The following is a 26755-nucleotide window of genomic DNA, read 5'->3' as shown; positions in this document are numbered from 1 at the left end:
GGTGCCAGCCACAAGGGACAGGGCTTTTCCCTCCCCAGGACAGTAGAGCCTTTACCAAAGAGGGGGTTTATTGCCATGGGGGGGGTGTGTACGCCAGGGGGGGCCGGTTCAGGGGCAGGCGGAGGGGGGCTGGAAGGTGTGAAAGCGTTCGTGGGCCCGGCGGTGGGTGAGGAGCCGCAGCCGCATGGTGTCCAGCGCCTGCTCCAGCCCCGGCTCCTGCGCCAGCTCCACCACGTAGTCGTTGGCCTGGGAGGGGGGACAAAAGGAAGGGAGTGGGTGGGCTGGTGGGGGCATCCCAGCAAAGCCCAGGTGTCCGTGTCCCCCCCCTCAGCGTCTCTTACCAGCTGGAGGGAGGCCAGCATGTAGCGGCACACCTCGAAGGGGGGCTGCCCCGCCACCAGGCTGGCGAAGGTCTGCCATTGCCCCAGGTCCCCGCAGCGATCGGCCAGTGCATCCCCGTAGCTGTGGATGTCGAAGGTGGCTCGATCCTCCTGCAGAATGAGGCAGGGGCTTCAGGGCATGGCGGGGGGGGTGACGGACCTCTGCCTGCGTGGGCAGGGGGGCCGGGGCAGGTAGGGACCCGCGTGGGCAGGGAACCTGCCCACGCGGGTCCCTACCTGCCCCGGCCCCCCTGCCCGCGCGGGGTCCTTGCCTGTTCCTGCAGCAGCGGCCCCATCCTGTCTTCCCAACGACGGATGTGTTGGGAGAGCTCCGTCTCCTGCGCGTACTTCTGGGAGTTGGCCATGAACAGCTCCTGGGGGAAGAGGGGAATCGCCAAATCACGTGGGTTTAAAGGGCATCTAGTCACACACCTCCCACCAGCCCAGGGTGCTCCAAGCCCCGTCCAACCTGGCCTTGAACCCCTCCAGGGATGGGGCAGCCACAGCTTCTCTGGGCAACCTGGCCCAGGGGCTCACCCCCCTCACAGCAAAGGATTTCTTCCCAATATCTCATCCCAATCTCCCTCTTCCAGTGGAAAACCCTTCCCCCTCGTCCCGTGGCTCCCCTCCCTGAGCCAGAGTCCCTCCCCAGCTTTCCTGGAGCCCCTTTAGGGACTGGAAGGGACTGGACGGTCTCCCCCCAGCCTTCTCTTCTCCAGACCTCCTGCCACCGCCAGCACGCCTCAGCTCTGTCCCCACATCATCCCCTTGCCACTGGCACCTACCACGTTCCTGCGGACCAGCTCCTCGTAGCCCAGCGAGCCCGGGTCGGGGAGGCCTGCGGGAGGGCAGAGCGTCACCAGAAGTGACACCGCACAGCCATCCCCCTCCCACCAAGCAGGGACAGGGGACAGAGCAGGGGCATTTGGGATGGGGTACGGCAGCGTCCCCCCCCAGCTCACCGCACCGAGACCATGAGGCTTGTGCTGAGGGGATCGCACTTGCCGGCCCCCCCTGCCAGCACTTACCCAGGTCTCCTTCCCCCAGCTCCTCAGGGGCCTCGGGCTGCATGTCGTCGTGCTCTGCAAAGTCATCTGCCGGGAGGGAAGACCCACTCAGTGGCCCCCCCGGGGTCCACCAGCCCCCTCAGCCTGGCCCCATCTTGACAAGGGCCACCACCACCTTGGGGACAGGGGGGAACTGGGGTGCCGAAGTACCTGCTGCTTCGTCGGAGTCAGCCTCGCGCTCGTCCTCCAGCAGATCCGGCTCCTCCTCGCACGGCGGCAGCCCCTGGCAGAGAACAGCCCTGAGCCCCCCACCCTGGTCCCCCCATGAGAGGCACCGCTGTGCCCCCCCGGCAGGGCAGGCAGGGGTCCCAGCTCCCCCCCAGCTCACCGCCCGGCTCTGCAGCTTCCTCTGCGCCGCCATCCGCTCCTTCAGCTGCTTCCAGTACAGCAGCTCCAGATCTGCCCAGGGAGGGTGTGCCAGGCCTGGGGAGCTCCTCTGCTCCCCTCGGTGGGGGGCTCAGCCCCACCAGCCCCCACCTCACAGCAAAGCCCCCCTGCCTGGCACACCCCAGGCTCCCCTCGCGCAGTTTTGGGGCTGCAGGGGTGACCTTCCCCATGTCCCACCACCGCTGCGCAAGCCAGCCCCTTGCCCCCCAGCCCCCCGGCACAGGAGGGGCTCTGCAGCCAGCAGGGAGAGGTTTAGTTCCGCTGGATCTCAGGGCTGCTTTTGGAAAGAGGAATAGCCAGAAGAAATCTATTGCGATTCCTAAACTGGAGTATCCCCCTCTGGCCCGCACAGCCGGGCTCTGCTGGTGCCGCTCATGCCCTCTGCCGTGAGTCCCCCCAGCACAGCCCTGCCATGGTGGCTCTGGCTCCACTCCCTCACGGGTATTTGCCCTCATCCTGGCTCCCCAGTGAGGCGTCCTGCCACATTCCAGCCCAAAACCCACCCAGGGGGCCCGTACGGCGCAGGGCACAGCAGCACCTTTGCCTGTGCTCAGCCCCAGCTGGGGAGAGCCAGAGCCATGGGCTGGGAGCGAGATGCCGCCTCTGCCACAGGCCTGGCCTGTCCCGTCCCGCTCACCTGCGAACGTTGGCCCTTTCCTCCGGGTCTTCCTGCTGTCGGCGACGTTGTCGTCTGGGGGAACCGGAGAGGATTAAAGTTAGGACGGGACAAAGGTGCCAGACCCCTGAGCGCTCCCAGGGACGCTGCCAGGGAGGGCAGGTGGGCAAGGGCTGGCAGCAGTGGGCAGCCCCCCACTGACAGCACCACCGACCCCTTCCGCCACCATCACAGCGCGCAACAAGCTGATTGTCACCTCCAGAGCCACCTCCTTCCCTCAAAGGTGGCCTGGACGTGCCCGGGATAGCCACTAACAGCTCCAGTTCCTGCAGTTCCCGGTGTCGGAGGCTGCCTGCTCCCTTTGGAGTGGGCGCGAGGGGCACAGTGGCGCGAGGGGCACAGTGGCAGCACGGGAGCGGGGGCACTCCTGCGTGGACCCTCCTCCTCCCTGCAGCCGCCCCTCGCAGCACAGCCCACCCGCCGTCACATTCAGGCTGCTGTTACTGACACTGTGTTTGCTGTGAGCGCGTCCAGTTTAAGGCCCTGCTGGGGTGTGGAGCTCTGCCGGCTGCTTCTGGCTTAGATAACTCGCCCCCTTCTCCTCGGAGCTTTGGTGACGGGACAAGCCCGGGTGAGGAGATCCTGCACCATGGAAGGTGGTTTGCATCCCACGGGATGTGAACAGGATGGAGTTGCCTGGGCAGCTCCAGCAAGGCCAAGACCAGATCAGAGACACCGGCAGCTACGGGACCGGCACCGATGGCTACGGGACCAGAGCCACTGCTGAACGGGGCGGGCAAGGACTGGAGCACCCACGGCCGAGGGATTTGGGGAAGGTGTTTCCTGGCAGAGAAGGGTCCTGCCAGGAGCCTGCCCAGATGCAGGGGTTTGGGCCATGGCTACGATACTCACAGGCTGCAGAGAACCATATCATGAAGTCCTGGAGCTTCCTCGATCCCTTCCTCTTCCGCTTGCCCCCAACCACGTCGTCCAGGCCGTGTGGCACCAGGAAGGGCCTCCCTGGAGGGACACACAAATCACAGAAGAGTTTGGGTTGAAGGGACCTTAAAGGCCACCCAGTGCCACCCCCTGCCCTGGGCAGGGACACCTCCCACCAGCCCACGTTGCTCCAAGCCCCGTCCAACCTGCCCTTGAACCCCTCCAGGGATGGGGCAGCCACAGCTTCTCTGGGCAACCTGGCCCAGGGGCTCACCCCCCTCACAGCAAAGGATTTCTTCCCAATATCTCATCCCAATCTCCCCTCTTCCAGTGGAAAACCCTTCCCCCTCGTCCCATGGCTCCCCTCCCCAACTTTCCTGGAGCCCCTTTGGAGACTGGAAGGGGCTCAAAGGTCTCCCCAGAGCCTTCTCTGGGGACACTGAAGGACAAGTGGCTGTCAAAGCAAGCCTTACTGCCCCTGCACAGCCGGGCCCTGGCCCACCCAGGGCAAACCAAAACCCGGGGAGCAGCCCCTCTCCCCGGCTCCACCTCAAATACCTTTCTTAAATGGTTTGTCCTCAGAGTCAGCAAAGGGGTCAAGGCTTTGCCATGGATCCAGCATCTCCTGCCGGAGGAGTGAGCAGAGATGAAGCCGGCAGAGCTCTGGTCCACTCTGCTCCCAGCAAAGCTCCCTGCGGCACCCTGGGGCGGGCGCACAGGAGCCAGCAGTGGGTCACCCCACTGTCGGCGCCATCCCAGCACAGAGCACGGCAGGGAGGGCAGGGATGTCCATTGGCTTCCCGGTGTCTCACGAGGACTCAAAGAGGCTCCTGGCTCTGTGCCCCCTACCTTGATGTGGGCTGGGGGGTCCTCGGCAGGGGCTCGCTCCCGCAACACGTAGCCCCTCGGTCGGGGTGCGCTCTGGCAGACACAGAACTGGGCAGTGAGTTTCCCACAGCAGCAGGCAGCGAAGTGCGGGGCTCCGGGGAAGAAGCGAGGCAGCAGCACTGCCCCCACACCTACCCTCTGTGCCTTGACATGTTCGTGAGCAGCCGGAATCATTTCCACATCATCCTCTGGGGCCCCAGGCACATCATCATCATCTGGTCCTGCAGCACCTGGCAGGGCAATGGAAGTGTAAAACACCGTGAAAGCCTCTGGGAGCCCAGGCTTATAAGAATCGCAGAGCAGTTTGGGTTGAACGCACCTTAAAGGCCACCCAGTGCCACCACCTGCCCTGGGCAGGGACACCTCCCACCAGCCCACGTTGCTCCAAGCCCCGTCCAACCTGCCCTTGAACCCCTCCAGGGATGGGGCAGCCACAGCTTCTCTGGGCACCCTGGCCCAGGGGCTCACCCCCCTCACAGCAAAGGATTTCTTCCCAAGATCTCATCCCAATCTCCCCTCTTCCAGTGGAAAACCCTTCCCCCTCGTCCCGTGGCTCCCCTTCCTGAGCCAGAGTCCCTCCCCAGCTTTCCTGGAGTCCCTTTAGGGACTGGAAGGGGCTGGAAGGTCTCCCCAGATCTCCCCTCAGCCTGACCACTGTCTCACCTCTGTCTTCAGAGAAGCTCAGCACCTGCACGGGGTCACCGCTGCTGCCAAGGACACCGGACAGTGCTCCTGACAAGGTGACAGAGGCAAGAGGTCACCAGCTGCCCCAGCTGGCAGGACTCCCACCACCCCTGCCCAGAGCAGCCTTGGTGAGGCCAATGGCCACAGGCAGCCTCCCCCCAGCCAGGGAGCAGGTGCTGGTGTTGGCCCCCTGCCCTTGCCCAGCACCTGATCACAGAATTGTTTTAGTTGGAAAAGACCTTTAAACTCATTGAATCCAACCATTAACCCAGCACTGCCAAGTCACCACTGACCCATGTCCCTCAGCACCGCGTCTGCGCGGCTCTGAAATCCCTCCAGGGACGGCGACTCCACCACTGCCCTGGGCAGCCTGGTCCGAGGCTTGACAGCCCTTTCAGTGTAAACATTTTTCCTAATATCCATCCTAAACCTCCCCTGGCACAACTTGAGGCCGTTTCCTCTTGTCCCATCGCCTGTTCCTTGGGAGAAGAGCCCGACCCCCCCTGGCTACCCCCTCCTTTCAGGGAGCTGCAGAGAGCGAGAAGGTCTCCCTTCAGCCTCCTCTTCTCCAGGCTGAACACCCCCAGCTCCCTCAGCCGCTCCTCACAAGACTCCTGCTCCAGACCCCTCACCAGCTCCGTTGCCCTTCTCTGGACACGCTCCGGCCCCTCGATGTCCCTCCTGGAGTGAGGGGCCCAAAACCAGACACGGCCCTCGAGGTGGGGCCTCACCAGTGCCCAGTACAGGGGGACGGTCACTGCCCCAGTCCTGCTGGCCACGATGTCCCTGGTGGACAACAGGATGACCATGAGTCAGCAATGTGCCCTTGTGGCCAAGAAGGCCAATGGCATCCTGGGGTGCATCAAGAAGAGCGTGGCCAGCAGGTCAAGGGAGGTCATCCTCCCCCTCTACTCTGCCTTGGTGAGGCCGCACCTGGAGTACTGTGTCCAGTTCTGGGCTCCCCGGTTCAAGAGGGACAGGGAACTGCTGGAAAGGGTGCAGCAAAGGGCTACCAAGATGATTAGGGGACTGGAACACCTCTCTTATGAGGAAAGGCTGAGGGATTTGGGTCTCTTCAGTCTGGAAAAAAGACGGCTGAGGGGTGACCTTATCAACACTTATAAATACTTAAAGGGTGGGTGTCAGGAGGATGGGGCCAGGCTCTTTTCAGTGGTGCCCGGGGACAGGACAAGAGGCAATGGGCACAAACTTGAACATAGGAAGTTCCACCTAAACATGAGGAGGAACTTCTTTACCCTGAGGGTGGCAGAGCACTGGAACAGGCTGCCCAGAGAGGTGGTGGAGTCTCCAACTCTGGAGACATTCAAAACCCACCTGGACATGTTCCTGTGTAACCTGCTCTGGCAGGGGGGTTGGACTAGATGATCTCCAGAGGTCCCTTCCAACCCTATGATTCTATGATTCTATATAAGCCAGGATGCCAGTGGCCTTCTTTGGCCACCTGGGCACACTGCTGGCTCATATTTAGCCGCTGTCAACCAACACCCCCAGGTCCTTTTCCACCGGGCAGCTCTCCAGCCTCTCTGCCCCAGCGTGGAGCCTCCATGGGGTTGGTGTGACCCAAGAGCAGGACCCGGCACTTGGCCTTGGTGAACCTCACACCATTGGCCTTGTCCCATGGATCCAGGCTGTCCTGATCCCTCTGCAAAGCCTTCCTACCCTCCAGCAGACCAACACTCCTGCCCAACTTGGTGTCCTCTGTAAACTGACTGAGGGTGCACTCGATCCCCTCATCCACGTCATTGATAAAGACATGAAACAGAACCAGCCCCAATACCGAGTCCTGGGGACCACCACTTGTGACCGGCCGCCAGCTGGATTCGACTCCACTCACCACCACTCTCTGGGCCCAGCCCTCCAGCAAGTTTTCACCCAGCGAAGAGTACACCCATCCAAGCCATGAGCAGCCAGTTTCTCCAGAATCCCATGGGAAACAGTGCCAAAGGCTTTACTAAAGTCCAAGCAGACAACACCCACAGCCTTTCCCTCCCCCACCAGCTCTCCCGCAGCGAGGGGCCCTGCTGTTCTGGCGGGTGGCATTGCCGGAGGCCGGCAGCAGAGGCAAGCCACACTCACCAGGTGAGCAGCAGAGCCCCAGGGGTGCCTCCCCCCACCCAGTGCTCCCTCCTGGCCATCAGTGCCGCTGCACCCCAAGCCCCTCATACCTGCTGCTCTGCCGGGGCTCCCCACGCGCTGCTGCTCCTGCAGGCTGGTGGGGGAGAATCCCGCCAGCTCCAGCAGGAAGGCTCCGGTGGCGTGAGGCGTGCAGGTGTTCATGCGGAAATCCCTCCGGCTGGCCAGGACCTCCCCTTTCCGGCTGAGGCAGAAAAACCCATCAGGGGAAACCCGAGAGCAGGCTCTGTCCTGTCCCGCTGGGAGCCCGCGGAGGGGACACTGGCCGTGGGGGAGCCCCACTGGGGTATCCCCAAAATTCCCCTGCTCCAGGATGGGCGGGGGGGTCAGCCCCAGACCTCTCCCCAGCCATTCTCAGTTAAATCCTGCCTGGATTTCCCAGCGTAGACCCGGCTCGAACTTCCCCAGGGACCCTCCTGCCCCGCTGTCACCACAGGACTCCCCATCTCCCAGCTCTCCAGGCCCCATGGGATTATCCTGCCTGCCATCCAGTTTTAACTGGGAAAGCGCTACTTCCTCAGAGAGCCCAATCCTACTGCAGCAACAGGGGTAGGCCAGCTAAACCCACGGGGGTGGCTGAGGGGCACAGCAAGGGGGCTTTCACCTGAACAGAGGGTTGTCCCTCTTCTCAGCCTCTTCCGGGAGGACCAAAGACATGGGAGTCAAGGGAACGATGTCCGTGAGCTGCAAAGGGAAGGCGGTGGCAGGGCAGCTGGGCAGGACGGAACCCAGGGAAGGCACGGCACAGCACAGCGCTGCCCGGGTGCCACCATCCCCACAGAGCCCAGCCAGGACGGTGGCTGGCCCCAGGCGCCTGTGGGATTCACCCAGGGGAACACCAACATGGAGAGGAACAGAAAAGGAGAAAGGCTTCTCTTACGTTGGGCTGATGATCCTTCCTCATGTCCACGTTCGCCTGGCTGCTGTCCCTGATGTCGTCCAGGGAGAGGAACTGCCGAGAGAGCCCCACCAGTGGTCACCCAGCTCGGCCTGCCAGGCCACGCCGCCACCGAGGGACACTAACTGGGGCAGAGGGAGGGAGACAGGGCGCTCCCACGACTGCACCACGCCAGCGGGACAGTCACAGTGGCAGAGACAGCGGAGCTGCAGCTTTTGAGCCACTGTATTGGGACAGGAGCGGGGCTGGGGCTGCGAGGGCAGTGGAGAAGGAAAGAAGGTGCCCACTCCCATGGGAAAGGTCCAGCCCAGGCAGCTGCTGCACCCCCTGGGGACAATCCTGAGGGACAGCCCGAGTTAAGGATCACGAGAAAGCAGGCTAAGCCTTCAGGATGGAGGGAGGTCCTGCACAGGGGCTGGCTCTTCTCCAGGAGGGCTGTGAGGTGGTATGTCATGTCCCTTGGAGGCAGGACAGCAGCGTGGTGACAAAACAGTCCTCCCAGAGCGCTCCTGCCCAGGGGGCTGAAGGGGGGCGTGGGGCTAAATGCCCCCTGCTAGGGCAGAGCACGGGAGAGATGGCTGCCACGGTGCCAGTCAGAAAGGAGGGAGTGCTGGGGGCACCCCCCGCGCCTGCAGCCCACTCACAGCCCAAACCAGCCCTGCCCGCGCCCACAAGCCACTGAGTGCTCCCTCCCCACACCCCACCGGGACACAGACACCCCTCTCACCTCCTCCTTCTCCTCTGCCCCAAAGGTCGCGTCGGCGTCTCTGTCGTCCTGCCCCACGGAGCTGGGCAGCTTTTCCCGCCTGAGTCAGGGAGCAAAACATGGCATCAGGATCTGCCCGGGGGCAGCAGCAAAGCAGCGGCAGGTTCCCTCCAACCCCACTGCGGCCCCTCTAAGCTGGAGCATCCCACGGTGCCATGGAGAGCACGGAGAGGTGACCGTCACTCCCCTGAGGAGAGTGAGCGAATGCGCTCCTGGTGCTCCTCTGGGCCTGCCCAGGAAGGTGATGGGGGGCTGCAAAGGGACTGGGGCTGGTGGGAAGAGGGGATCCAGCCTGCCTGACAAACCCCATCTGGGACAAAAACGTCCTCCAATTCCAGCTTGGAAGGTCTGTTACAAGACGGAATGCTTCACTTCAGTCCCACAGCACAGGATTAAGTTTTGGAGACTTTTGGAAACCTCTGCAGCAGGTTCACATTGCTCCAGCCCAAGCAGAGGATCTCTCAGGCCCTCTGCTCAACCTCCCCAAACAACCGGCAAGATTTCCTACAAGCGGGGCTCACAGCGGGGCAAAGCAGAGGCAGGACAGTGCCCTCGAGAAATTTGTTCGCATGGTTGGAGCCAAGCAGTTCTTTGAAGTGAGGTGCAGCACAAAAAGCTCTTCATTCCCCAGATCCCCAGTGTGAGCGCAGACGGGAGCCGTTAGCCAAGCTCTCCTCACCGGGGAAGTTACACCACGCAGCTCGAGAGTGGCAGAGCCCCGCTCCGAGCAAGAAGGGGAAAGATAAATCACAAGCTGCTTTCCTACACAGGACAGTTTCTTGCCGGCTAAGATTTACCCTGCGGGATGCTGGGTGCTGCCCTCTCCTTGCACAACAGCAAATGCTGCTGCAAGAAAACCGCAGGACGATGCCACTGGAAGACACATGGAAACAAGCATCGCCCCAGGCCCTCTGGGCTGATGTAAGTCCCACCGGGGGCCTCTCCTGTGGCCACAAAAATCCTCCTGCTTCAAAGAACGTTTTATGGGGCCGGAGATCGATGCTGCAATTGGTTTGTTTGGGTTTTTTAAAGGCGCAGAGCAGTCAGCAGAAGCAGGACTCAGGGTGGGAGAGGGGCCACGGACCTTCACGCAGGCCCTCTCTGCAGGTGGGGGCACAGCTTCATCCCCAAAAGGGGATGCACAGCTCGTATGCCCTCACGGCAGGAAACCAAACTAAACCTCATCCAAACCTTGGCAGGAAAGAGAGAGGGGAAGGGTTCTGGCCCCACCGCAGTGCAGAGGGCGAGAGCAGCGAGGCAGGAGCACGCGGCAGCATTTTCTGCTGAGGCAGTGAAGGCACGCTGGAAGGTGGCAGCCCTGAGCCCTGGCAAAGCTCCCTCCCCAAGGCTGAGGCTCTACTTACTTTTTGTTGGAGATGAAGTCGAGCGTCTGGTAGACCAGCGAGTAGAGATATTCCACCTGCAAAACAGTGACCAGACTCTTAGAGAAGGAGAAAGCAGCCCCCAGAAAAGCTACTCGGGCTGATGCCAGGAGAAACCACCACCCTCCTCTTATCCCCAGGCAGCTGGACTTCAATTCCTTGACAATCTCGTGCGTTTCACCGTTTGAGCCATTCTGGGGCCAGATTTGGGAAAGTAGAGTTTTCTTCTCCAGAGGGAGAAATGGAAAAGTGGTGAACAACAAAACTCTTCCTCTTTCCCAGGCTGCCAACCCCAATGAGCATAAAAAGGCTGAATTTAGGAATTATAAGTTTATATCCTTCCATTTCCACTAGTCGTTATTACATTCAAGCCTTTCAGAATACCAGAGCAGCCCCCGTGAAGCTCGGGCTCAGGGCCCGGCTGAGGGATGGCCAACCGGGCAGGGCGACAGGACCGGGGCCACCTCTCACCTTCCTGCTGTAGACGCAGGCGGAGCCCTGGATCACCAGGGCCGCCTCTATGAAGTTCATGGTGGTTTTGCCATTATCGAAGGAAATGCAGATTTGATCCAGCTGCAAAACACACAAAAGGAGGGAAATTTAAGGCTGACGTGCAGGTGGGATTGGAGGGCAGCACAGGGAGAGGGAAGAGCCTAGAGAACAGGCAGCGCAGCGGGGGCGCAGAGAGAAAGCCCCCACACACTGGCAGGGTCCCCCCCAGCCTCGCGAAGGGACACAGGGTCCCCCCTTACCTCCTCCAGGTACTCCCCGAGCTGGGCGGCCACGTCCACCTCCCAGTTCTTGGTGAGGTCGCGGATGGGCTGCAGGAGGTGCACGAAGCGCGACTCCACCTCCTCCATGGTGGCAGCTCCCGGCAGAGGACCTCACCACCCGCCCGTTAAACCACCCCTTTCTCAACAGATGGTGACACGGGTGACACCTGAGGGTCGCAGGTCACCTAGAGCTGGGCGCAGCTGACATCTTGTGATATGTAGAAACCTGAAGTCAACTGGATTTCAACAGAAAAAGGTCAGGTTTTGGTCAGACTGGAACAGGCTCTGAGTAATCTAGTCTAGTTGAAGATGTCCCTGCCCACGGCTTTTAAAGGTCCCTTCAACCCAAACCATTCGGTGACTCCATGATTCTAAGAAATATAAATTTCAGTAGACATAAGAGTCACAGAATAAATTAGGTTAGAAAAGACCTTTAAGATCATTGACTCCAACCATTAACCTGACATTGCCAAGTCACCACTAACCCACATCCCTCAGCACCGCGTCTGCCTGGCTTTTAAATCCCTCCAGGGATGGAGATTCCACCCCTTCCCTGGGCAGCCTGTTCCAAGGCTTGACAACCCTGTCAGTGAAGAAATTTTTCCCAGTACCCGCCCTAAACCACCCCTGGCACAACTTGAGGCTGATTCCTCTCATCATAGAATCACAGAAGGGTTTGGGTTGAAAGCACCTTTAAAGGCCACCCAGTGCCACCCCCTGCCCTGGGCAGGGACACCTCCCACCAGCCCAGGTTGCTCCAAGCCCCGTCCAACCTGCCCTTGAACCCCTCCAGGGATGGGGCAGCCACAGCTTCTCTGGGCACCCTGGCCCAGGGGCTCACCCCCCTCACAGCAAAGGATTTCTTCCCAAGATCTCATCCCAATCTCCCTCTTCCAGTGGAAAACCCTTCCCCCTCGTCCCGTGGCTCCCCTCCCTGAGCCAGAGTCCATCCCCAGCTTTCCTGGAGCCCCTTTAGGGACTGGCAGGGGCTGGAAGGTCTCCCCGGCGCCTTCTCTTCTCCAGGCTGAACCCCCCCAGCTCTCTCAGCCTGTCCCCACAGCAGAGGGGCTCCAGCCCTCTCCTACCCATTCCCTGCTCCCACCGCTTGTATTTGGCAGAAGAGACGCACCCCCCCTCTCCCCAGCCCCTTTCAGGCAGTCGCAGGGCGGCGAGTTCTCCCCTCAGACCCACAGCACAGCACCGCGCCGAAAGCCCAGAACCACAACACGAGAGCCGGCCTTCGCCTGCCGAGGGAGCTGGACACGGACCCGCGGGGACGGGACGGGACAGCCCGGCCTAACGCCAGCCGCCGAGGCCCTTCTACCCAGATAGCGCTGGGAGCTGGAGGCCCGGCCCGGCCCGGCCCAGCGCTCCCCACGCCACAGCCGCAGGGCAGCCCTGCTCAGGGTCGGCCGAGACTCCGGGTCCCCCTCAGATACCATCGGGGTCCCCTGAGCGCCCCCGCCCCGCCCCGCCCTGGTTCCCCTCCCCCGGCCCCACCTCCGGCCCCGCTCCGCCGCCGCCATTTCATGCTTCCCGCCCGACGCGCCGCGCCGCGCCCCGCGTGCGTGCTGACGCCTGTGCGTGCTGACGCAGCGCGCGCGGGGCCCCGAGGTGCCGCTGCCACCGCCATGGGGGAGCCGCCGCGGCGGCCGCGCTCGCTCTTTCTGACTGGGCTGGCCGCCGCCTACCTCGCCGCCTTCGCCTCGCTCTACGTCCAGATCCCCGGTACGGTGGTGGTGGTGGTGGTGGTGGCGGCAGCGGCGGTGGGGGGCTGCTGGGGGGTCCCCGGGCTGCGGGGGGCCGGGGTCGGGGGTGTAGGCCCCACCGGGGGGCGGGTAGGCCTGACTGCTCTAGGCTGTAGAGGCTTTACTGGGGCAGGCCGGGTCGGTCCCGCCGGCGGCAGCGGAGCTCGGTCTGCGGCGGGGGCTCGGGGCTGCTCGTCCCGCAGCCGGGATGGGCCCGCAGCCCCTCTCGCTGGGTGCCCAGTCACCCCCTTCTGCGTGTGGCGTGGGGGGATGCGGACAGCCCCTCCCCGGGGACGCGGGGCTGAGCCTGCCTGCCGCCCCGACGGCCGTCCCGGAGACCCCCGCGGGCTCCACATCCCGCTGCCGGGCTTGGTAGTGACCCCCGGTAGCGGTTTTCCCTCTAGCATCCCGTTTCCTTCCCCGGGGGGCTGCGAGGGGCTGAGCCGTGCCCTAACCTGAGCACCGGGGAGAGCGGGAGCTGCCTAGGCCAGCCCCCCTCCGTGGGGAGAGGGTTCTCTTTTTGCCTTCACCCCACCCTGGGGGTCTGGGGGCCACTCCAGACCCTTACACCCCCTTCTCCGGAGCAGCACAACAGAGCTCTGCCCACGCAGATCTCCCCTCCCTGCAGCGGGCAGGGCCTTCATCTCCTTTCCACGTAGCCACGCTGGGTCTGGCAGCCGCTGGCCTCTTCCCACTGCTGTTCCTTTCCCAGTTCCATGAGGAAACTGGGATGCCAGAGTGCAGGAAGAACTAGCTGGAGCCCCCCGGCTAGCTGCCTGCTTGTCAAGGCGCTGGCCAGGGGGCTCCCAGTTCTCCTGCCCCACAACTATGGGGCTGAGGAGGCTTTGTCCTCACTGTCACCATTCCCTTTCCAGGGCTGTATGGGAGAGATGGCATCCTACCGGCTCGCAAAATGCTGCGCCTCAGCGGGAAGGGCCTGTGGGAGCAGCTCCGGGATTTTCCCACTCTGTTGTGGCTTGGTCCCCACTTGGGTTTGGATACGGAGCTGGGGATGGAACTGCTCTGCCTCCTCGGCATCCTCGCCTCCTTCGGCGCCTTGCTGTTCGAGCCCCTGCGGGACAGCCTGCTCTTTGCCCTGCTCAGGATGCTCTACCTCTCGCTCTACCAGGTAGGAGACTGGGGGGGCTTGGGAGAAAGGGAGGCTTGCAGTGCCCTGGAGGGGTCGGAGCTGGGTCCTAGGAGGGTGGGAGCGTGATGGTTTTGCCTTAGCATTGTCCTATGAGCTCCTGGCACACTCAGCTTCCCTTTTGATGGAGCAGGGGAAGGTGCTGGCAGCTTCTTGGCTCGTGGCAGGGGGTACAGCCCTATCATTGTGCCTTCCCTGGGGTAAACCTCTCCCAGACTTGCCTATGAAGCCAATTCCCACACTGCTGGGGGGGCAGCTCCATCCCCTGCCCACCTAGGGCCCTTTCCCCACGTCCTGTGAGAACTCTGTGCCCCTCAGCCACAAATCCGCCCTCCCGAGCTGCTTGTACTCGCCCCTGGGGCTTTGGCTTCATGTAGAAGAGCTCGGGTGAGTCAGAGTCTGCTAGCGCAGGCGGTGAGGGGGGGAGGTTTCTCTTCCCTCTGAAACCAGGGGAATTAAAGAGTAAAAAAAAACACATGTATTCGGGAAATCCCTCCCAGGCTGGGTGACTGATACCCCAGGGAGGAGCTCTCCTGCCCTGCCCGAAGGCAGCCTAGTGCCAGCAGCCCTTGCCAGTCCCTCCTTCTGGGGCTCGGGCCGTCCCCAGCACCGGTGGCTGCAGGGGACAGGGCTGGGAGGCCAGGAAAGTGAGGGGCCAGCATGGGAGCGGGATTTCTCCTGTGCTGGGGGGCTGCCCTGCAGCGCTGTTACCCCACATCCCCTATGAATTGCTCACACTTTTGCCCCAGGGGGAGCTGTTGTGAGCGGTCCCCCTCGCGCAGGGAGCTACGCCAAGCCCTGCCGAGCTGCATGGCCCATGTTTCAGGCTCAAGGAGAGGCAGGGTGGGAGCCGGGGCTCTGGAGTGACTCACTGCCTCAGCAGGGAGAAGAAGCAGCAACCAGGGCTGGGAACTCCTGGGTGATTGCCACCTGTGGGGACTCCGTCTCCTGGTGTGGCTGCGAGGGTACCGTGCCACGGCATGAATGGCTCTGCCTCCTCCCGGCCACGTGTGCCAGCTGGGCCTTCCCCTCCTCACTCCCTTTTATCATAGAATGGTTTGTGTTGAAGGGTCCCCACAGCAGAGGGGCTCCAGCCCTCCCAGCATCTCCGGGGCCTCCTCTGGCCCTGCTCCAACAGCTCCGTGTCTCTCCTGTGCTGAGGCCCCAGCGCTGGAGGCAGCACTGCAGGGGGGTCTCCCCGAGCGGAGCAGAGGGGCAGAATCCCCCCCTCGCCCTGCTGCCCACGCTGCTGGGGATGCAGCCCAGGCTGCGGGGGGTTTCTGGGCTGCCAGTGCACATTGCCAGCTCATGGCTGGCTTTTCCCCCCCGCCCCGCCAGCACCCCCAAGCCCTTCTCTCAGGGCTGCTCTCCGTCCTTCCATCCCCAGCCTGGGCTGGTACCAAGGAGAACTGGGAGGGATTTGCAGCCATGGGGTTGTTGTGGGGAAAGGCCGGGGGCCAAATTGCACCCTGCTCATCACCTGCTCCCTCTCTCTGCAGGTGGGGCAGATCTTCCTCTACTTCCAGTGGTAAGTCAGCCCTACCTCAGCCCTTCCAGCATGCTTGGCCGGGGGGCTGCCACGGGGGTTCCGTGCTGGGGGAACCATCCTGCCACCACTGCGGCTGGGCTACAGCTTGCCCAAGCCCCATGGCACGGAGGGCTGTGTCCCCTGCGGGCAGCAGTGACACAGCTCACCGCCTTCGGGAAGGGGTGGCATGCTGGCCAGCCCCTCGGCACCCAGGCTCTCAGTGCCAGCACGGCCAGGCAGAGCTGGCTGCCCGCAGGGTCTGCGGCGGTGGGGGACAGCTGTGTTCCCCACAGGGACAGCCTCCTGCTGGAAGCGGGGTTCCTGGCAGTGCTGGTGGCCCCCCTGCACCTGCTGAAGTGGCGGTCCACGGCCTGGCGTCCCCACGACAGTGTCACCTTCTGGCTGGTGCGCTGGCTCCTCTTCCGGCTGATGTTTGCCTCCCGGGTGGTGAAGCTGACCAGCCGCTGCCCCACCTGGTGGGGACTCACAGGTGAGGGGTGGCACGGGCTGCGGGGTGGCACAGGCTTTGGGGCACCCCTGCCAGGCAGGGGGAGCGGAGCATTGCCCCGAGCCTCAGGCTGTGCCTCCCATGCCCCGTAGGCAGCTGGAGGCTGCCGGCACTTCTCCTGTGTTGGGCACGGCTCTGTGCCAGCTCTGCCTGCTCCAAGCTGTGTCCCTGTGCCTCTCTCTGCACCCCTGACCCCTCCTGTCCCCCCCAGCTCTCACCTATCACTACGAGACCCAGTGCATCCCCACGCCGGCTGCCTGGTTTGCCCACCAGCTGCCTGTCTGGTTCCAGAAGTTCAGCGTGGTGGCCACTTACGTCATCGAGATCGCCATCCCGCTCCTCTTCTTCGCGCCCATCCGCCGCCTCCGGCTCTTTGCCTTCTACAGCCAGGTGGGTGGGCAGAGGGGTGCTGCTTCAGGTGCCGAGGGGCTCCCCAGGGACAGGGACCCAGCTCAGCCTGTGAGCAGGACAAGCTCCTCGCTCTGTGGGCTCTTGCAGGCAGGACTGTGGGTGCTGAGGTGGCCACACTGCTGCTGGTGGGGTGTCTAACACCTCTGCCCCCCAGCACTGAGAGACCCCAGCCCTGCCTTTGCTCCTCCCCAGGTGCTGCTGCAGGTCCTCATCATCCTCACGGGTAACTACAACTTCTTCAACATGCTCACCATCGCCCTGGCCTTCTCCCTGCTGGACGAGGAGCACGTGGGGCGCTGGCTGGGGCGCAGCAAGAGGCGGCATGCCAGCAGTGAGTCCCCGGGCGGCTTGTTTGGGGAGGTGGGATCCCCTTTCTGCCATGCCCAGGGTGGGGAGGGGACAGGCCACCATCACTGACCATCCCTGTCCGGGCGTGACAGTGAGAGGGGTCGTTCTGGCTGCCCTCTGGCTCGGTGCTGTGGGAGCAGCTGCCAGCACGGCTGCCTCGCCTGCCCCGGGATGGGGGTCTGTGCCCGTGGGGTGCTCGAGCTGGGGCCCCCGTGAAGCAGCGTGTTGGCTGCTGCTGCAGGGATGTGCTCGGTGCTGCCCGCTCCCTGCCTGGGCTCTCGGGGCACGCTTTCCCCCCCCCCGCCTTGGTGCCGCGGTGGGTCAGGCTTCTTGAGCCCCTAGCGTTCAGCAGCCCTGCTCTGCGGCAGCCTGGCCCCCCAGCTTGCGGTCCTTCCTCTCCACCCTGCTGGAGCTGAGCACCTATGCCCTCCTGCTCTACTGGAGCGTCCAATCCTTCGGCCTGGAGATCAACTGGGAGAAGAGGCTGCTGGACTCCAAAGTGGGTATGTCACAGACAGGCCCGCAGGGGCTACCAGCCCGTTGTTGCCATGGCCCAGCCTGGTCCCCTGCACCCTCTGTGGCTCCTGGGGCCCGAGAGGCTCCTCATTGACCCTGTGGGTTTTCCCTCGCTCCAGCCTTCACCTATCACGAGTTCAAGATGTGGCTGCAGACGGTGACCCTGCCGCTGGTGGGGCTGGGCTTCCTCTCGCTCTCCTGGGAGATCCTCTCCGCATTGTACAGGTGGGTTTCGGGGGTGCTGGGCCTCCCCTGGGCCTTGAGGCTCTGCTGTGAGGGGCTGAGCAGGAACAGGGCGGCCGGCGCCGTCCCTGAGGGTGTGATTGGTGCGTGGAGGGACACTGGGATCTGGCGTGGGGTGCTTGGGAGGCAGCATGGGGTGGGGGCCCGGCCTGGAGGTGCTGGGTGAGGTAGGAGGGATTTTCCTCCGCAGCATTGCAGTGGGGCTGAGTCCTCCATGGCTTTGGGCATGGCTTGGGCAGCTCTGTACCCCACAGCTCGCCACCGCAGCCCCAGCCTGTGGGACTGTGCAGCTCTGCCTCATTTCTGCCCCATTGCAGGTGTGCCTGTGTCCGCGGCTGCTTCTGGAAGCTCTGGGCCATGCTGCAGTGGGCCGTCTTCACCACAGCGACTGTGGGGATGTTTGCCATCAGCTTGGTGAGCAGCTGGGGAGGGCAGGGGACAGCAGAGCACGCGAGGGGCTTGGGGTACAGGGAGCGGGAGACTCTGCCTGGGCCCCCAAACCGCTCTGAGCTGTGGTGACGGGGCCCCTCTCTGCCGCTCCCCAGGTGCCCTTCACCTATATCGACCGCGAGTCCAACGACAAGCTGTGGCCCGGCATCCACCAGATGTTCAGCGCGGTTGAGCGCTTCCAGGTGGTGAACTCCTACGGGCTCTTCCGCAGGATGACAGGTGTCGGGGGGCGGCCCGAGGTGGTGCTGGAGGGCAGTTACGACAAGCAGAGCTGGACGGTGAGCTGCCGTTTCATAGAACCACGGAATAGTTTAGGTTGGAAAAGACCCTCAATATCAAGTCCAGCTGTGACCCTAGTGCTGCCAAGCCCACCACTGACCCATGTCCCTCAGCACCGCGTCTGCCCGGCTCTGAAATCCCTCCAGGGACGGCGACTCCACCACTGCCCTGGGCAGCCTGGTCCAAGGCCTGACAGCCCTTTCCATGAAGACATTTTTCCCAATATCCATCCTAAACCTCCCCTGGTGCAACTTGAGGCCGTTTCCTCTTGTCCCATCGCCTGTTCCTTGGAAGAAGAGCCCGACCCCCCCTGGCTACCCCCTCCTTTCAGGGAGCTGCAGAGAGCGAGAAGGTCTCCCCTCAGCCTCCTCTTCTCCAGGCTGAACACCCCCAGCTCCCTCAGCCGCTCCTCACAAGACTCCTGCTCCAGACCCCTCACCAGCTCCGTTGCCCTTCTCTGGACACGCTCCGGCCCCTCGATGTCCCTCCTGGAGTGAGGGGCCCAAAACCAGACACAGCCCTCGAGGTGGGGCCTCACCAGTGCCCAGTACAGGGGGACGGTCACTGCCCCAGTCCTGCTGGCCACACTGTCCCTGATACAGGCCAGGATGCTGTTGGCCTCCTTGGCCACCTGGGCACACTGCTGGCTCATATTCAGCCACTGTCGACCAACACCCCCAGGTCCTTTTCCGCCGGGCAGCTCTCCAGCCTCTCTGCCCCAGCGTGGAGCCTCCATGGGGTTGGTGTGACCCAAGAGCAGGACCTGGCACTTGGCCTTGGTGAATCCAGTCCAACAATCGATTTGGGCACCAGAGGAGCTGTGGGGAAGGGCTGAACCACGGCCGGCCAGGTGGGGTGGCCAGGGACAGGCACCAAGGAACAGATTCCAGTGGAGCCAAACATCCCTGTCCCGCTGGTGTCGTCCCCTCTGGGGCACCCAGCTGTCCCCCATGGGCTTTGCCCCTCTGAAAGGCGCCGGTAAACCTGGGGGGCTGAGGGAGGTGTGTCTGGGGGAGCTCTGCCCCGGGACGGTGGGGCTGGGGGAGGTCTAGGTCCTGTCCCTGCTGCCGGAGGTCCCCCAGCCCACTCTGCTCCCTGTCCTGCAGGAGATTGAGTTCATGTACAAGCCCGGGAACGTCAGCGTGGCCCCCCCCGTGGTCACCCCGCACCAGCCCCGCCTCGACTGGCAGATGTGGTTCGCGGCACTGGACCACCACAGCAGCAGCCCCTGGTTCACCAGCTTCGTCTACCGCCTGCTGCAGGGCAAGGAGGACGGTGAGTGGGGCTGGGGGCTGTGGGGCTGGGGGCTGTGCCGGGGGCTCCCCAGGCCTGACACCATGGCGGAGAGCCCACAGCCCCGCTCCCAGCAGTCGTGGCGGCAGGGAGCGAGGGGGCTGCCTGGGCTGACACCCCCCCACACCCCCAGAGCAGCAGGCGGGGCTGTACCCACCCTGATGGGGGCTGTCGCTGTACCCCCAACAGTGGGTCTGTGCTCAGCAGCGGGTGGGGCTGTACCCACCCTGATGGGGGCTGTTGCTGCCCCCCAGCAGTGGGTCTGTGCTCCAGGCCCTTCCCTTCCCTGGGGATTCGGGGCCGCTGGGCTCCAGCCCTGCAGTGCTTTGGGGTGTCCCCGCAGCATGGGGGGCTGACACGGTGTCTCCGGCAGTGATCCGCCTGGTGCAGGTCGATGAGTCCCAGTACCCCTTCAGCGCTCGGCCCCCCGTCTACATCCGCGCCCAGCTCTACAAGTACTGGTTCACTGGCAGCGCCGAGGGCAGGTGAGTGGGGCTGGGCCCCCCCTGCAGATGCTCTGCTCCCCAAAGTGGTGTGACACCACATCACCCCGCAGGATTGTGTGCTGACTCTGCTCCGGCAGCTTGGGGACGGGGGGGCTGAGCTTGGGAGCTGCTTCTCGCTTGGCTAATTAGCTCATTAACTTGGCTTGGCAGTGCCCTGAGCTCTGCTTCGGGGAGGCTGGCTCGCTGCCTGGGTGGCGGGGGGGCGACAGGAGCCCGCCCTGCTCCTGCCGACGCTGGCGGGCATGGGGCTGGGTGCTGAGCTCTGTCCTCCCGCAGCCAGGGCCCTGCGCCATGGTGGCGGCGGCAGCATTTCCAGGAGTTCTTCCCCACCGTCTCCTTGGGCGACCCTGCGCTGGAGAATCTGCTCAGCCAGCACGGCCTGAAGGTAGGGACACAAGGAACCCCCCCGGACCCGCTTTGTGCCACGGCCATTCCGCAAGGAGCCCCCCCAGATCCCCCTTGTGCCATGGCCACGCCGCGCTTGGGCCAGGGGACCCCCTGAGCCCCTCCCTCCCTTGTGCCAGCCACGCTGTGCTCGGGCCGAGGGACCCCCTCGTTCCCCTTCCGCATGCCACAGCCACTGCCAAGCTACACTCTCGCCCAAGGGACCCCCTGACCCCCTTTCTCATGCCACGGCCACACTGTGCTCGGGCCAAGGGACCCCCTGACCCCTTGCCTTGTGCTGTGGCCACACCGTGCTTGGGTTGAGGGACCCCTGGACCCCCGCTCCCTCGTGCCACAGCCATGCTGTGCTCCTGGCCAAGGGACTCCCTGACCCCCTCCCTTGTGCCATGGCCACGCTGTGCTTGGGTCGAGGCACCCCTGGACCCCCCCATCCCTTGTGCCGTGGCCACACTTCCCTTGGGCCAAGGGACCCCCTAACGCCCCTCCCTTGTGCCATGGCCACGCTGTGCTTGGGCCGAGGGACTCCTTGACCCCCTCCCCCATGCCGTGGCCACTGCCACACCATGCTCCCAACTGAGGGACCCCCTGACCCCCCCTCCTCATACCATGTCCGTGCCATGCTTGGGCGGAGAGACCCCTAGACCCTCCTCCCTCATGTCGTGGCCACACTGTGCTTAGGCCAAGGGACCCCTTTACACCCCCTCCCTTGTGCCATGGCCACTGCTACGTTATGCTCCCGACTGAGGGACCCCCTGACCCCCCTCCCTTGTGCGACAGCCACACTGTGCTTGGGCCAAGGCATCCCCTGAGCCCCTCCCTCATGCCGTGGCCACTGCCATGCCATGTTCCCGACCCAGGGACCCCCTGACCCCCTCCCTCATGCCGCGGCCACGCTGTGCTCGGGCCAAGGGACCCCCTGACCCCCTCCTCGCCCCCCAGGACAAGCTGTCCCCCCTGCGCCCGACGGATGCCCTCCTGCCCTGGCTGCTGCGGTCCCTGCGCCAGCTTGTCCGTCCCTTCTCCGGCCCCACCGTCCTCTGGTCCCTCTACCTTGTGGCGGCCACCGTCTGCCTCCTGCGAGCCCTGGGCCGCCGGCCCCGGGGGGGTGCGCCCCCCGCCCGCCACAAAGGCCCCAGGCGAGGGGAGCCCACGGACCGGGGGGGCGGCGAGAAGAACGGGCAGGTGCGGAGGAAGGAGGCCAAAGAGGCGGAGGAGAAAGGCGAGGGCCGGGCCCGCGGGGCGGCCGATGGCCACGGGGGCACCAAGAAGAAGAAGTGACGCCTGGAGCCACCCGCCCAGGCCCCGTCTTCCACCCACGGACTGATGGCGCTGCCCCCCCTTGCCCCAGTGCTTCCCCGGGGTGGGGGGGTCCCTGGCAGGGGGGCAGCAGGCTGGTGTCCCCCCCACTGCTGTCACGCTGCCAACGCCTTCGCACACAGCGCGGTCATCGCTTGCAGGTGTCCCCTCTGCCCCTCACCCCCTCCTGCAGCCCGGCAGGGCTGGGGGGGTGCTCCGTGCTAAGGGGGGTGCTCTGCGCTGGGGGGGGTGCTCTGTTTTGGGGGGGGGATGCTCAGTGCTGGCGGGAGCAGCTTTAAGGCATCGCCAGCCATCCCAGTTACCCTTCCCGCTGCCCCTGGCCCCGTGCTCGGGGCAGTCTGGGGTGCTGTGTCCCCCCCAGAGCCCCTGCCCCCAGAGCAGGGGGGCTCTGGCTGTAACGTGCTTCCTGGTGGGGGGAGCACAGAGGTTTCCTATAATTTTCTAAATAAAGCCTTTGACATTCCAGCCCCGTGGCTCTCCCTGGGGCTGGAGGGAGGGGTCCTGCCCCTCCGGGGAAGGGGGATGGGGACGGTCCCCCTGCCCCTCCCTGCTGTGATCACCTCCCCTCCAGTGGGGCTGGGGGCTGCGATCGGCACTGGGGGTGTGCGACGAGCAGGTTTATTGAATCGCTGTGCTGTGGGGCAGGTGGGGGTCCCACTGCAGTGGTCGCGGTGCGGGGGTCCCTGGCGCAGCAGCCATGGTGCGGTGCGGGGGTCCCCGGTGCAGTGCGGCGGTCCCCAGTTCGGAGGTGGTTGTGCAGTGCGGGGGTCCCGGTGCAGTGCGGCAGTCCCGGTGTGGGGATCACCAGTGTGGTGGTTGTCGTGCAGTCTGGTGGTCCCGCTGCACTGTGGGGGTCCCAGTGCAGTGCAGCAGTCCCGGTGGGGGGGTCCTGCTGCAGTGTGGGGGTCGCAGTGCGGGGGTCCCGGTGCGGTGCAGCAGTCCCAATGAGGGTCCCACTCAGCGCGGGGGTCCCGGTGGGGGGTCCCACTCAGTGTGGGGGTCCCGGTGCGGTGCAGCAGTCCCAGTGGGGGGGTCCCAGTGGGGTGCAGCAGTCCTGGTGGGGGGGTCCCGCTCGGCGCGAGGGTCCCGCTCACCAGCAGAGCTGCCCGGGGCAGTACTTGTCGATGAGGGACTGGTAGTAGCCCCGCAGCTGCTGCACGTCGGGCAGCTCCTCCTGCTTGGTGTAGAGGTCGAACTTGCTGCAGGAGCGAGGGTGGGTCAGTGCCGGGGGGCGGCTGCTCCCCCCGGGGGTCTTGGCAGAGCCCCTAAAGCCCCCCCCGGCCCCCTGCCGGGCCACGCACTTGAGCTCGCGGACCCAGGGCAGCATGCGGAGGTCCTCCTCGGAGCAGAGGTGCAGGTAGTCCCCGTGCGCGTGCCAGGGGTAGAAGGAGTGGAACCGCACCATGTAGAAGGCCTGGGGGGACGGGGACGTGCCAGCCCACCCTCCCCATGGCAGGTCCTGGCCCCACGTCCCTCGGGGGTCTGCCCCACAGGCCCCCCCCAGCCCTCACCTCCTTGGGCAGGGCGAAGCGGTTGACCTTCATGACTCTGTACATGTACTCTGGGGAGAGAGCGGGGCGTGCGGGGCCGGGGCTGGACCCCCATGTGGGGCAGGCACCCCGAGAGCCCCTGCCCTATACGAAGGGGGGCATGGGGGCAAAGGGCCCTGCCCCAAGGAGGGGGGACCCCAGCTGCCCCCCCGGGTCCTTACCGTCGTGTCCCCAGGACATGAGGATGTTCTCCAGGCCGCAGCGGGGCTGGTACATCCCGTACTCGGTGCTGGGGAGGGAGCCGCATGGGGGGCTCGGGGCTGGACCCCTCCCCACACCCCCTGCCTGCAACATGGCGCCCCGCGGCGCCCTGGCCGGGGGTCCAGCCTCACCTGTACAGGGGGTCTCTAGTGTCGGGGTTGTCATGGAAGGTGGTGTCCCCGAAGACCACGGACTTCTGCACCTTGCAGCCCACAGGGAAGGTGTCCCCCACCACGGCCCACTGCGGGGGGGCGACAGGTGTCCCTGGGGGGCTTGTACCACGGCCTGCCCGCTCCCTGCCGTGGCTGTGGGTCCGCCCCCAAGGTGTGGGGTGGTGCATGTGGGTCAACCCCAAGGTGTGGGGCGATGCAGATGGGTCCAACCTCGAGGTGTGGGGCGATGAGTGTGGGTCCGACCCTGAAGTGTGGGGCCCACCCCAGCATGTAGGATGATGCGCATGGGTCTGACCCCAAGGTGTGGGGCGATGCGCATGGGTCTGACCCCGAGGTGTGGGGCGATGCAGATGGGTCCCTGCTCACCTGGGGCTCCCCGAACAGTGCCAGGACCTTCCCCAGGTCGTGCAGCAGCCCCACGAGGTGGAACCAGTCTGGGGGCAAGCGGGGCCGTCACCCGCCGCGGGACGTGGCCCCATGGGGGCTCCACGTCACCGGGGGGAGGTCAGCGGCCCCACCTTTGTCAGGGTGGGCCCTGCGGATGCCCTCGGCGGTTTGGTATGCGTGGTAGGAGTTGGGGAAGTCCACGTCGGGGTCGGACTCATCCACCAGCTGGTCCAGCAGCTCCAGCGCCTCCATGGCGCCCATCTTGCGCAGGGAACAGCTCCCGTACTCGGCGCTCTGGGGACATGGTGGGCGCTGGGGACCCCTCGGGACCCTCCCCGGGGCGGTGCGGGGAGCGGGCCCCCCCCCCCCCCAGGCAGGGTGGGACCCACAGCGGTGGGGTGCAGGGTGGGGGCTCACACCTTCTTGCGGACGAAGTCGACGGTCTGGTGGGTGTGCATCTGCAGGTAGGTGTTGTAGACGCGGTCCAGCAGCTTCCCCTCCTGCGGCGCGGCAGCAGGCTCGGGGCGGGGGCTCCAGGGGGGTGCGGGACCCGCCCAGCGTCCCCCAGGCGGGGACTGTACGAGGGACACCCAGGACCCCCCCGCCTGGGGGTCAGCACCCGTCCCAAGGGCAGGGTGACCTGCCCGGGCTCACCCTGTAGTTGCGGTACTCGGACTTGGCCTTGCCAGACTCGGGCCCCTCGGGGGGGGTGGCGTCCTGGGGGGTGAAAGGCCGGGCTCGGTCAGTGGGGTGACAGAGAACACCCGGGGGGGGCCAGGCCGTGTTCCCCAAAGGGTAGGGAGCCCCCGCCATCACCAAAGGAAGACTCTGAATGCGTGGCACGGCGTGGCACCGGCACCCCCCCGCCGTGGCTGCGGGACCCCCTCCCCCCCAGCCCCACAGCATGTCACCCGCTATGGGGTGAGTGTTCACTTGCTCCCGTGGGGCTGGCACCCCCACCGCAGGGAGGGCATCGGGGGGGTCTCCACCCCCCTACCCCCCTGAAAAGGCAGCAGCCGCAGTGCTGAGCTGCGCCAGCCCCCACTCTGCCCCATGGGGGGATGCTGTGGGGCTGTGCCCCGCGGCCCCATGGATGGGGGGTACACGTGCCGTCCGTGCACATCTGAGGGGACCTGCACCCCCACATGTGGGGCGATGTGTGTGGGTCTGACCCCGAGGTGTGGGGCGATGGGTCTGGAGTCTGACCCTGAGGTGCAGGGAGATGCACGTGGGGCTGACCCCCATGTGTGGGGCGATGTGTGTGGGGTCTGACCCCGAGGTGTGGGGCAATGGGTGTGGGGCTGACCCCGAAGTGTGGGGCGCTGCCTGTGGGGCTCAGGGTCCCGCCTGCCTGTACTCACCGCCTGGAGGCTCCTCATGCCGTGGCGAGGGGGGGTGGGCTCTGGGGCGGCCCCCGCGACCCCTGGCTTTATCCGCGCGGGGGCAATGGGTCACCAGTTAACCCGCCCCCGGTTAATGTTTGAGCCCACGGCCCCGGGGGACGCTGCCCCCTGCGCGGGCAGGGGCTGGGGACACTCGGCCCCCGCTGGGGACCCTGTGCTGCTGCCCCGTGCCCTGGGACCCCCCACCCCGACCCCTGGGCTGCAGACCCCCAGCCATTGGTGGCCCCTCCAGTGGCCAACGTGGCCTCAGACGCCTCACGGGGGCAAAGTGGCACCCCCCACACCTGCCCCGGTGACGTTGTGACAGGGGCACAGTGAGACCCCTCTGTCGGGACATGCCTGACGGCACGGTGAGGGGCTGTGGGCAGCAGAGGGGACGGGGGTGGCGGGGGCCAGGGGCAGCAGTTGTGGGCCACCACCCTGGCACAGCCCTCGCCACCCGGCCACTGATGGCCCCGGGGGCCACCAGTGCTCCCACAGGACCCACGCCTGCATGGGCCAGTAGAGACTGTGGGGAGTCAGACCCCTGGCACGGTCCCCACTCTCTCCCGCGGGACCCCCCACACGCGTCTCCCCTTTGGCCTCCTCTTCCTCCTCCTCCTCCTCCTCCCCCTCGGCTCCTGTACAGACCCTCTGGCCTTGTCAGGGCTGTGGGTGCCAGGCGGCCATTGCTGGGACAGACACTGCACGGCTGTCCCCCCCGCGTGTCTGTCCCCATGCTCACTGCTGTCCCCCCCGCGTGGCTCTCCCTGTCCCCCCCCGCGTGGCTGTCCCTGCACTCACTGCTGTCCCTGCTGCAGGGCTGTCCCCATGTTTGCTGTTGTCCCCCCCCTGCATCCCTGTTCCCGCTGCGCTGCCATCCCTTCGGGGAGCAGCTGGTGCCCGTCACCTTCTGTCGCCGGTGGCCGTGGAACGCAGGTGCCCCCCCCCGTGCCCGAAGCCCCCCTCCCCCGGCCCCCCGTTCCCGTGGGAAGGCGCCCGCCGGCACCAGAGCTGGGGCTGCTGCCAGGCTTTATTCTGCACCGCACTCGCAGCGGGGAGCGGGACCCCCAGGCGTGGGGCTCAGCGCTGACCCCGCCGAGGGCTGGGGGTCACCGCGCTGCTCCCGTGGGGCGCCTCACCCCGCTGCCGCAGGATCTCCCGTGGGACCCCCCCCGTCCTGTCCCTGTCAGGGCGCTCGAGCCAAGGCCGGGACCCCCGGGAAGGAGGGAGAGGGGCCGGGAGCTGCACCCCTGGGTGCTCCCCCCACCCTCGCCACTGCTGCTGCGGGTGGGTGCTGGGGGGCAGGGGTACCCTGGGGGGACAGGGGTGTTCCTGGGGGGCTGGGGGTGCTCTGGGGACTGGGATGCTCCTGGGGGACGGGGGTGCTCCTGGGGGGCTGATGGAGTTGCTCCCAGGAGGGACAAAG

The 26755-nt window shown here is 65.3% G+C and overlaps 3 protein-coding genes across 7 annotated transcripts; 1 reads left to right on the top strand and 2 right to left on the bottom strand.

The window, feature by feature from the left end:
- Positions 1 to 69: 69 nt before the first annotated feature.
- NCAPH2 (non-SMC condensin II complex subunit H2) lies at positions 70 to 12505 on the bottom strand. Of its 2 annotated transcripts, XM_063323806.1 has the most exons (22): positions 12435 to 12505; positions 10914 to 11170; positions 10633 to 10734; positions 10144 to 10199; positions 8741 to 8819; positions 7996 to 8067; positions 7720 to 7799; positions 7148 to 7299; positions 4941 to 5009; positions 4413 to 4507; positions 4239 to 4310; positions 3948 to 4014; positions 3363 to 3470; positions 2959 to 3213; positions 2472 to 2525; positions 1776 to 1846; positions 1598 to 1670; positions 1409 to 1474; positions 1166 to 1218; positions 653 to 754; positions 342 to 491; positions 70 to 246 (listed from the first exon to the last, which is right to left on the bottom strand). In XM_063323806.1, exons 2-22 carry the CDS (start codon positions 11019 to 11021, stop codon positions 109 to 111), a joined length of 2022 nt encoding a protein of 673 aa, XP_063179876.1. In that variant the 5' UTR covers positions 11022 to 11170; positions 12435 to 12505; the 3' UTR covers positions 70 to 108. The 2 variants fall into 2 exon arrangements, with proteins under 2 accessions (XP_063179876.1, XP_063179877.1); XM_063323807.1 differs by lacking the exon at positions 2959 to 3213.
- A 4-nt stretch (positions 12506 to 12509) lies between these two features.
- On the top strand, positions 12510 to 22098 carry LMF2 (lipase maturation factor 2). Its single transcript, XM_063323805.1, has 14 exons — positions 12510 to 12662; positions 13558 to 13811; positions 15329 to 15357; positions 15651 to 15847; positions 16077 to 16255; positions 16469 to 16607; positions 16993 to 17127; positions 17260 to 17365; positions 17701 to 17797; positions 17929 to 18111; positions 19219 to 19387; positions 19779 to 19890; positions 20188 to 20296; positions 21256 to 22098. The coding sequence occupies exons 1-14, from the start codon at positions 12566 to 12568 to the stop codon at positions 21592 to 21594; spliced, it is 2145 nt and encodes a 714-aa protein (XP_063179875.1). The 5' UTR covers positions 12510 to 12565; the 3' UTR covers positions 21595 to 22098.
- A 137-nt stretch (positions 22099 to 22235) lies between these two features.
- MIOX (myo-inositol oxygenase) lies at positions 22236 to 25518 on the bottom strand. Of its 4 annotated transcripts, none has more exons than XM_063324732.1 (10): positions 25306 to 25518; positions 24599 to 24661; positions 24364 to 24444; positions 24076 to 24238; positions 23924 to 23991; positions 23516 to 23625; positions 23345 to 23412; positions 23145 to 23194; positions 22935 to 23047; positions 22236 to 22832 (listed from the first exon to the last, which is right to left on the bottom strand). In XM_063324732.1, exons 1-10 carry the CDS (start codon positions 25321 to 25323, stop codon positions 22724 to 22726), a joined length of 843 nt encoding a protein of 280 aa, XP_063180802.1. In that variant the 5' UTR covers positions 25324 to 25518; the 3' UTR covers positions 22236 to 22723. The 4 variants fall into 4 exon arrangements, with proteins under 4 accessions (XP_063180802.1, XP_063180812.1, XP_063180796.1 ...); XM_063324742.1 differs by having other exon boundaries at positions 24364 to 24402; positions 25306 to 25359; XM_063324726.1 differs by lacking the exon at positions 25306 to 25518 and having other exon boundaries at positions 22236 to 22655; positions 22689 to 22832; positions 24599 to 24964.
- Between the last annotated feature and the right edge of the window lie 1237 nt (positions 25519 to 26755).

The sequence above is a fragment of the Chroicocephalus ridibundus genome, chromosome 1 (genome assembly GCF_963924245.1).
Source record: "Chroicocephalus ridibundus chromosome 1, bChrRid1.1, whole genome shotgun sequence".
NCBI classification, from domain to species: domain Eukaryota; kingdom Metazoa; phylum Chordata; class Aves; order Charadriiformes; family Laridae; genus Chroicocephalus; species Chroicocephalus ridibundus.
The sequence above is the reverse complement of the archived record's forward strand: the minus strand, read 5'-3'. Positions and strand labels throughout refer to the sequence as shown.

Excerpts from the sequence above, each read along its gene's own strand:
- NCAPH2 (XM_063323806.1), bottom strand. The coding sequence starts at position 11,021 with ATGGAGGAGGTGGAGTCGCGCTTCGTGCACCTCCTGCAGCCCATCCGC. Across the intron at positions 7,800-7,995 it reads GGAAGGATCATCAGCCCAAC|CTCACGGACATCGTTCCCTT; the intron begins GTAAGAGAAGCC and ends TTCCCTTTGCAG. Across the intron at positions 4,508-4,940 it reads GAGCTTCTCTGAAGACAGAG|GTGCTGCAGGACCAGATGAT; the intron begins GTGAGACAGTGG and ends TTGCCCTGCCAG.
- LMF2 (XM_063323805.1), top strand. The coding sequence starts at position 12,566 with ATGGGGGAGCCGCCGCGGCGGCCGCGCTCGCTCTTTCTGACTGGGCTG. Across the intron at positions 17,128-17,259 it reads GCTGCTGGACTCCAAAGTGG|CCTTCACCTATCACGAGTTC; the intron begins GTATGTCACAGA and ends CCCTCGCTCCAG. Across the intron at positions 18,112-19,218 it reads ACGACAAGCAGAGCTGGACG|GAGATTGAGTTCATGTACAA; the intron begins GTGAGCTGCCGT and ends CCTGTCCTGCAG.
- MIOX (XM_063324726.1), bottom strand. The coding sequence starts at position 24,850 with ATGCTGTGGGGCTGGGGGGGAGGGGGTCCCGCAGCCACGGCGGGGGGG. Across the intron at positions 23,992-24,075 it reads CAGGGCCCACCCTGACAAAG|ACTGGTTCCACCTCGTGGGG; the intron begins GTGGGGCCGCTG and ends GCTTGCCCCCAG. Across the intron at positions 23,626-23,923 it reads CACTGTTCGGGGAGCCCCAG|TGGGCCGTGGTGGGGGACAC; the intron begins GTGAGCAGGGAC and ends GCCCCCCCGCAG.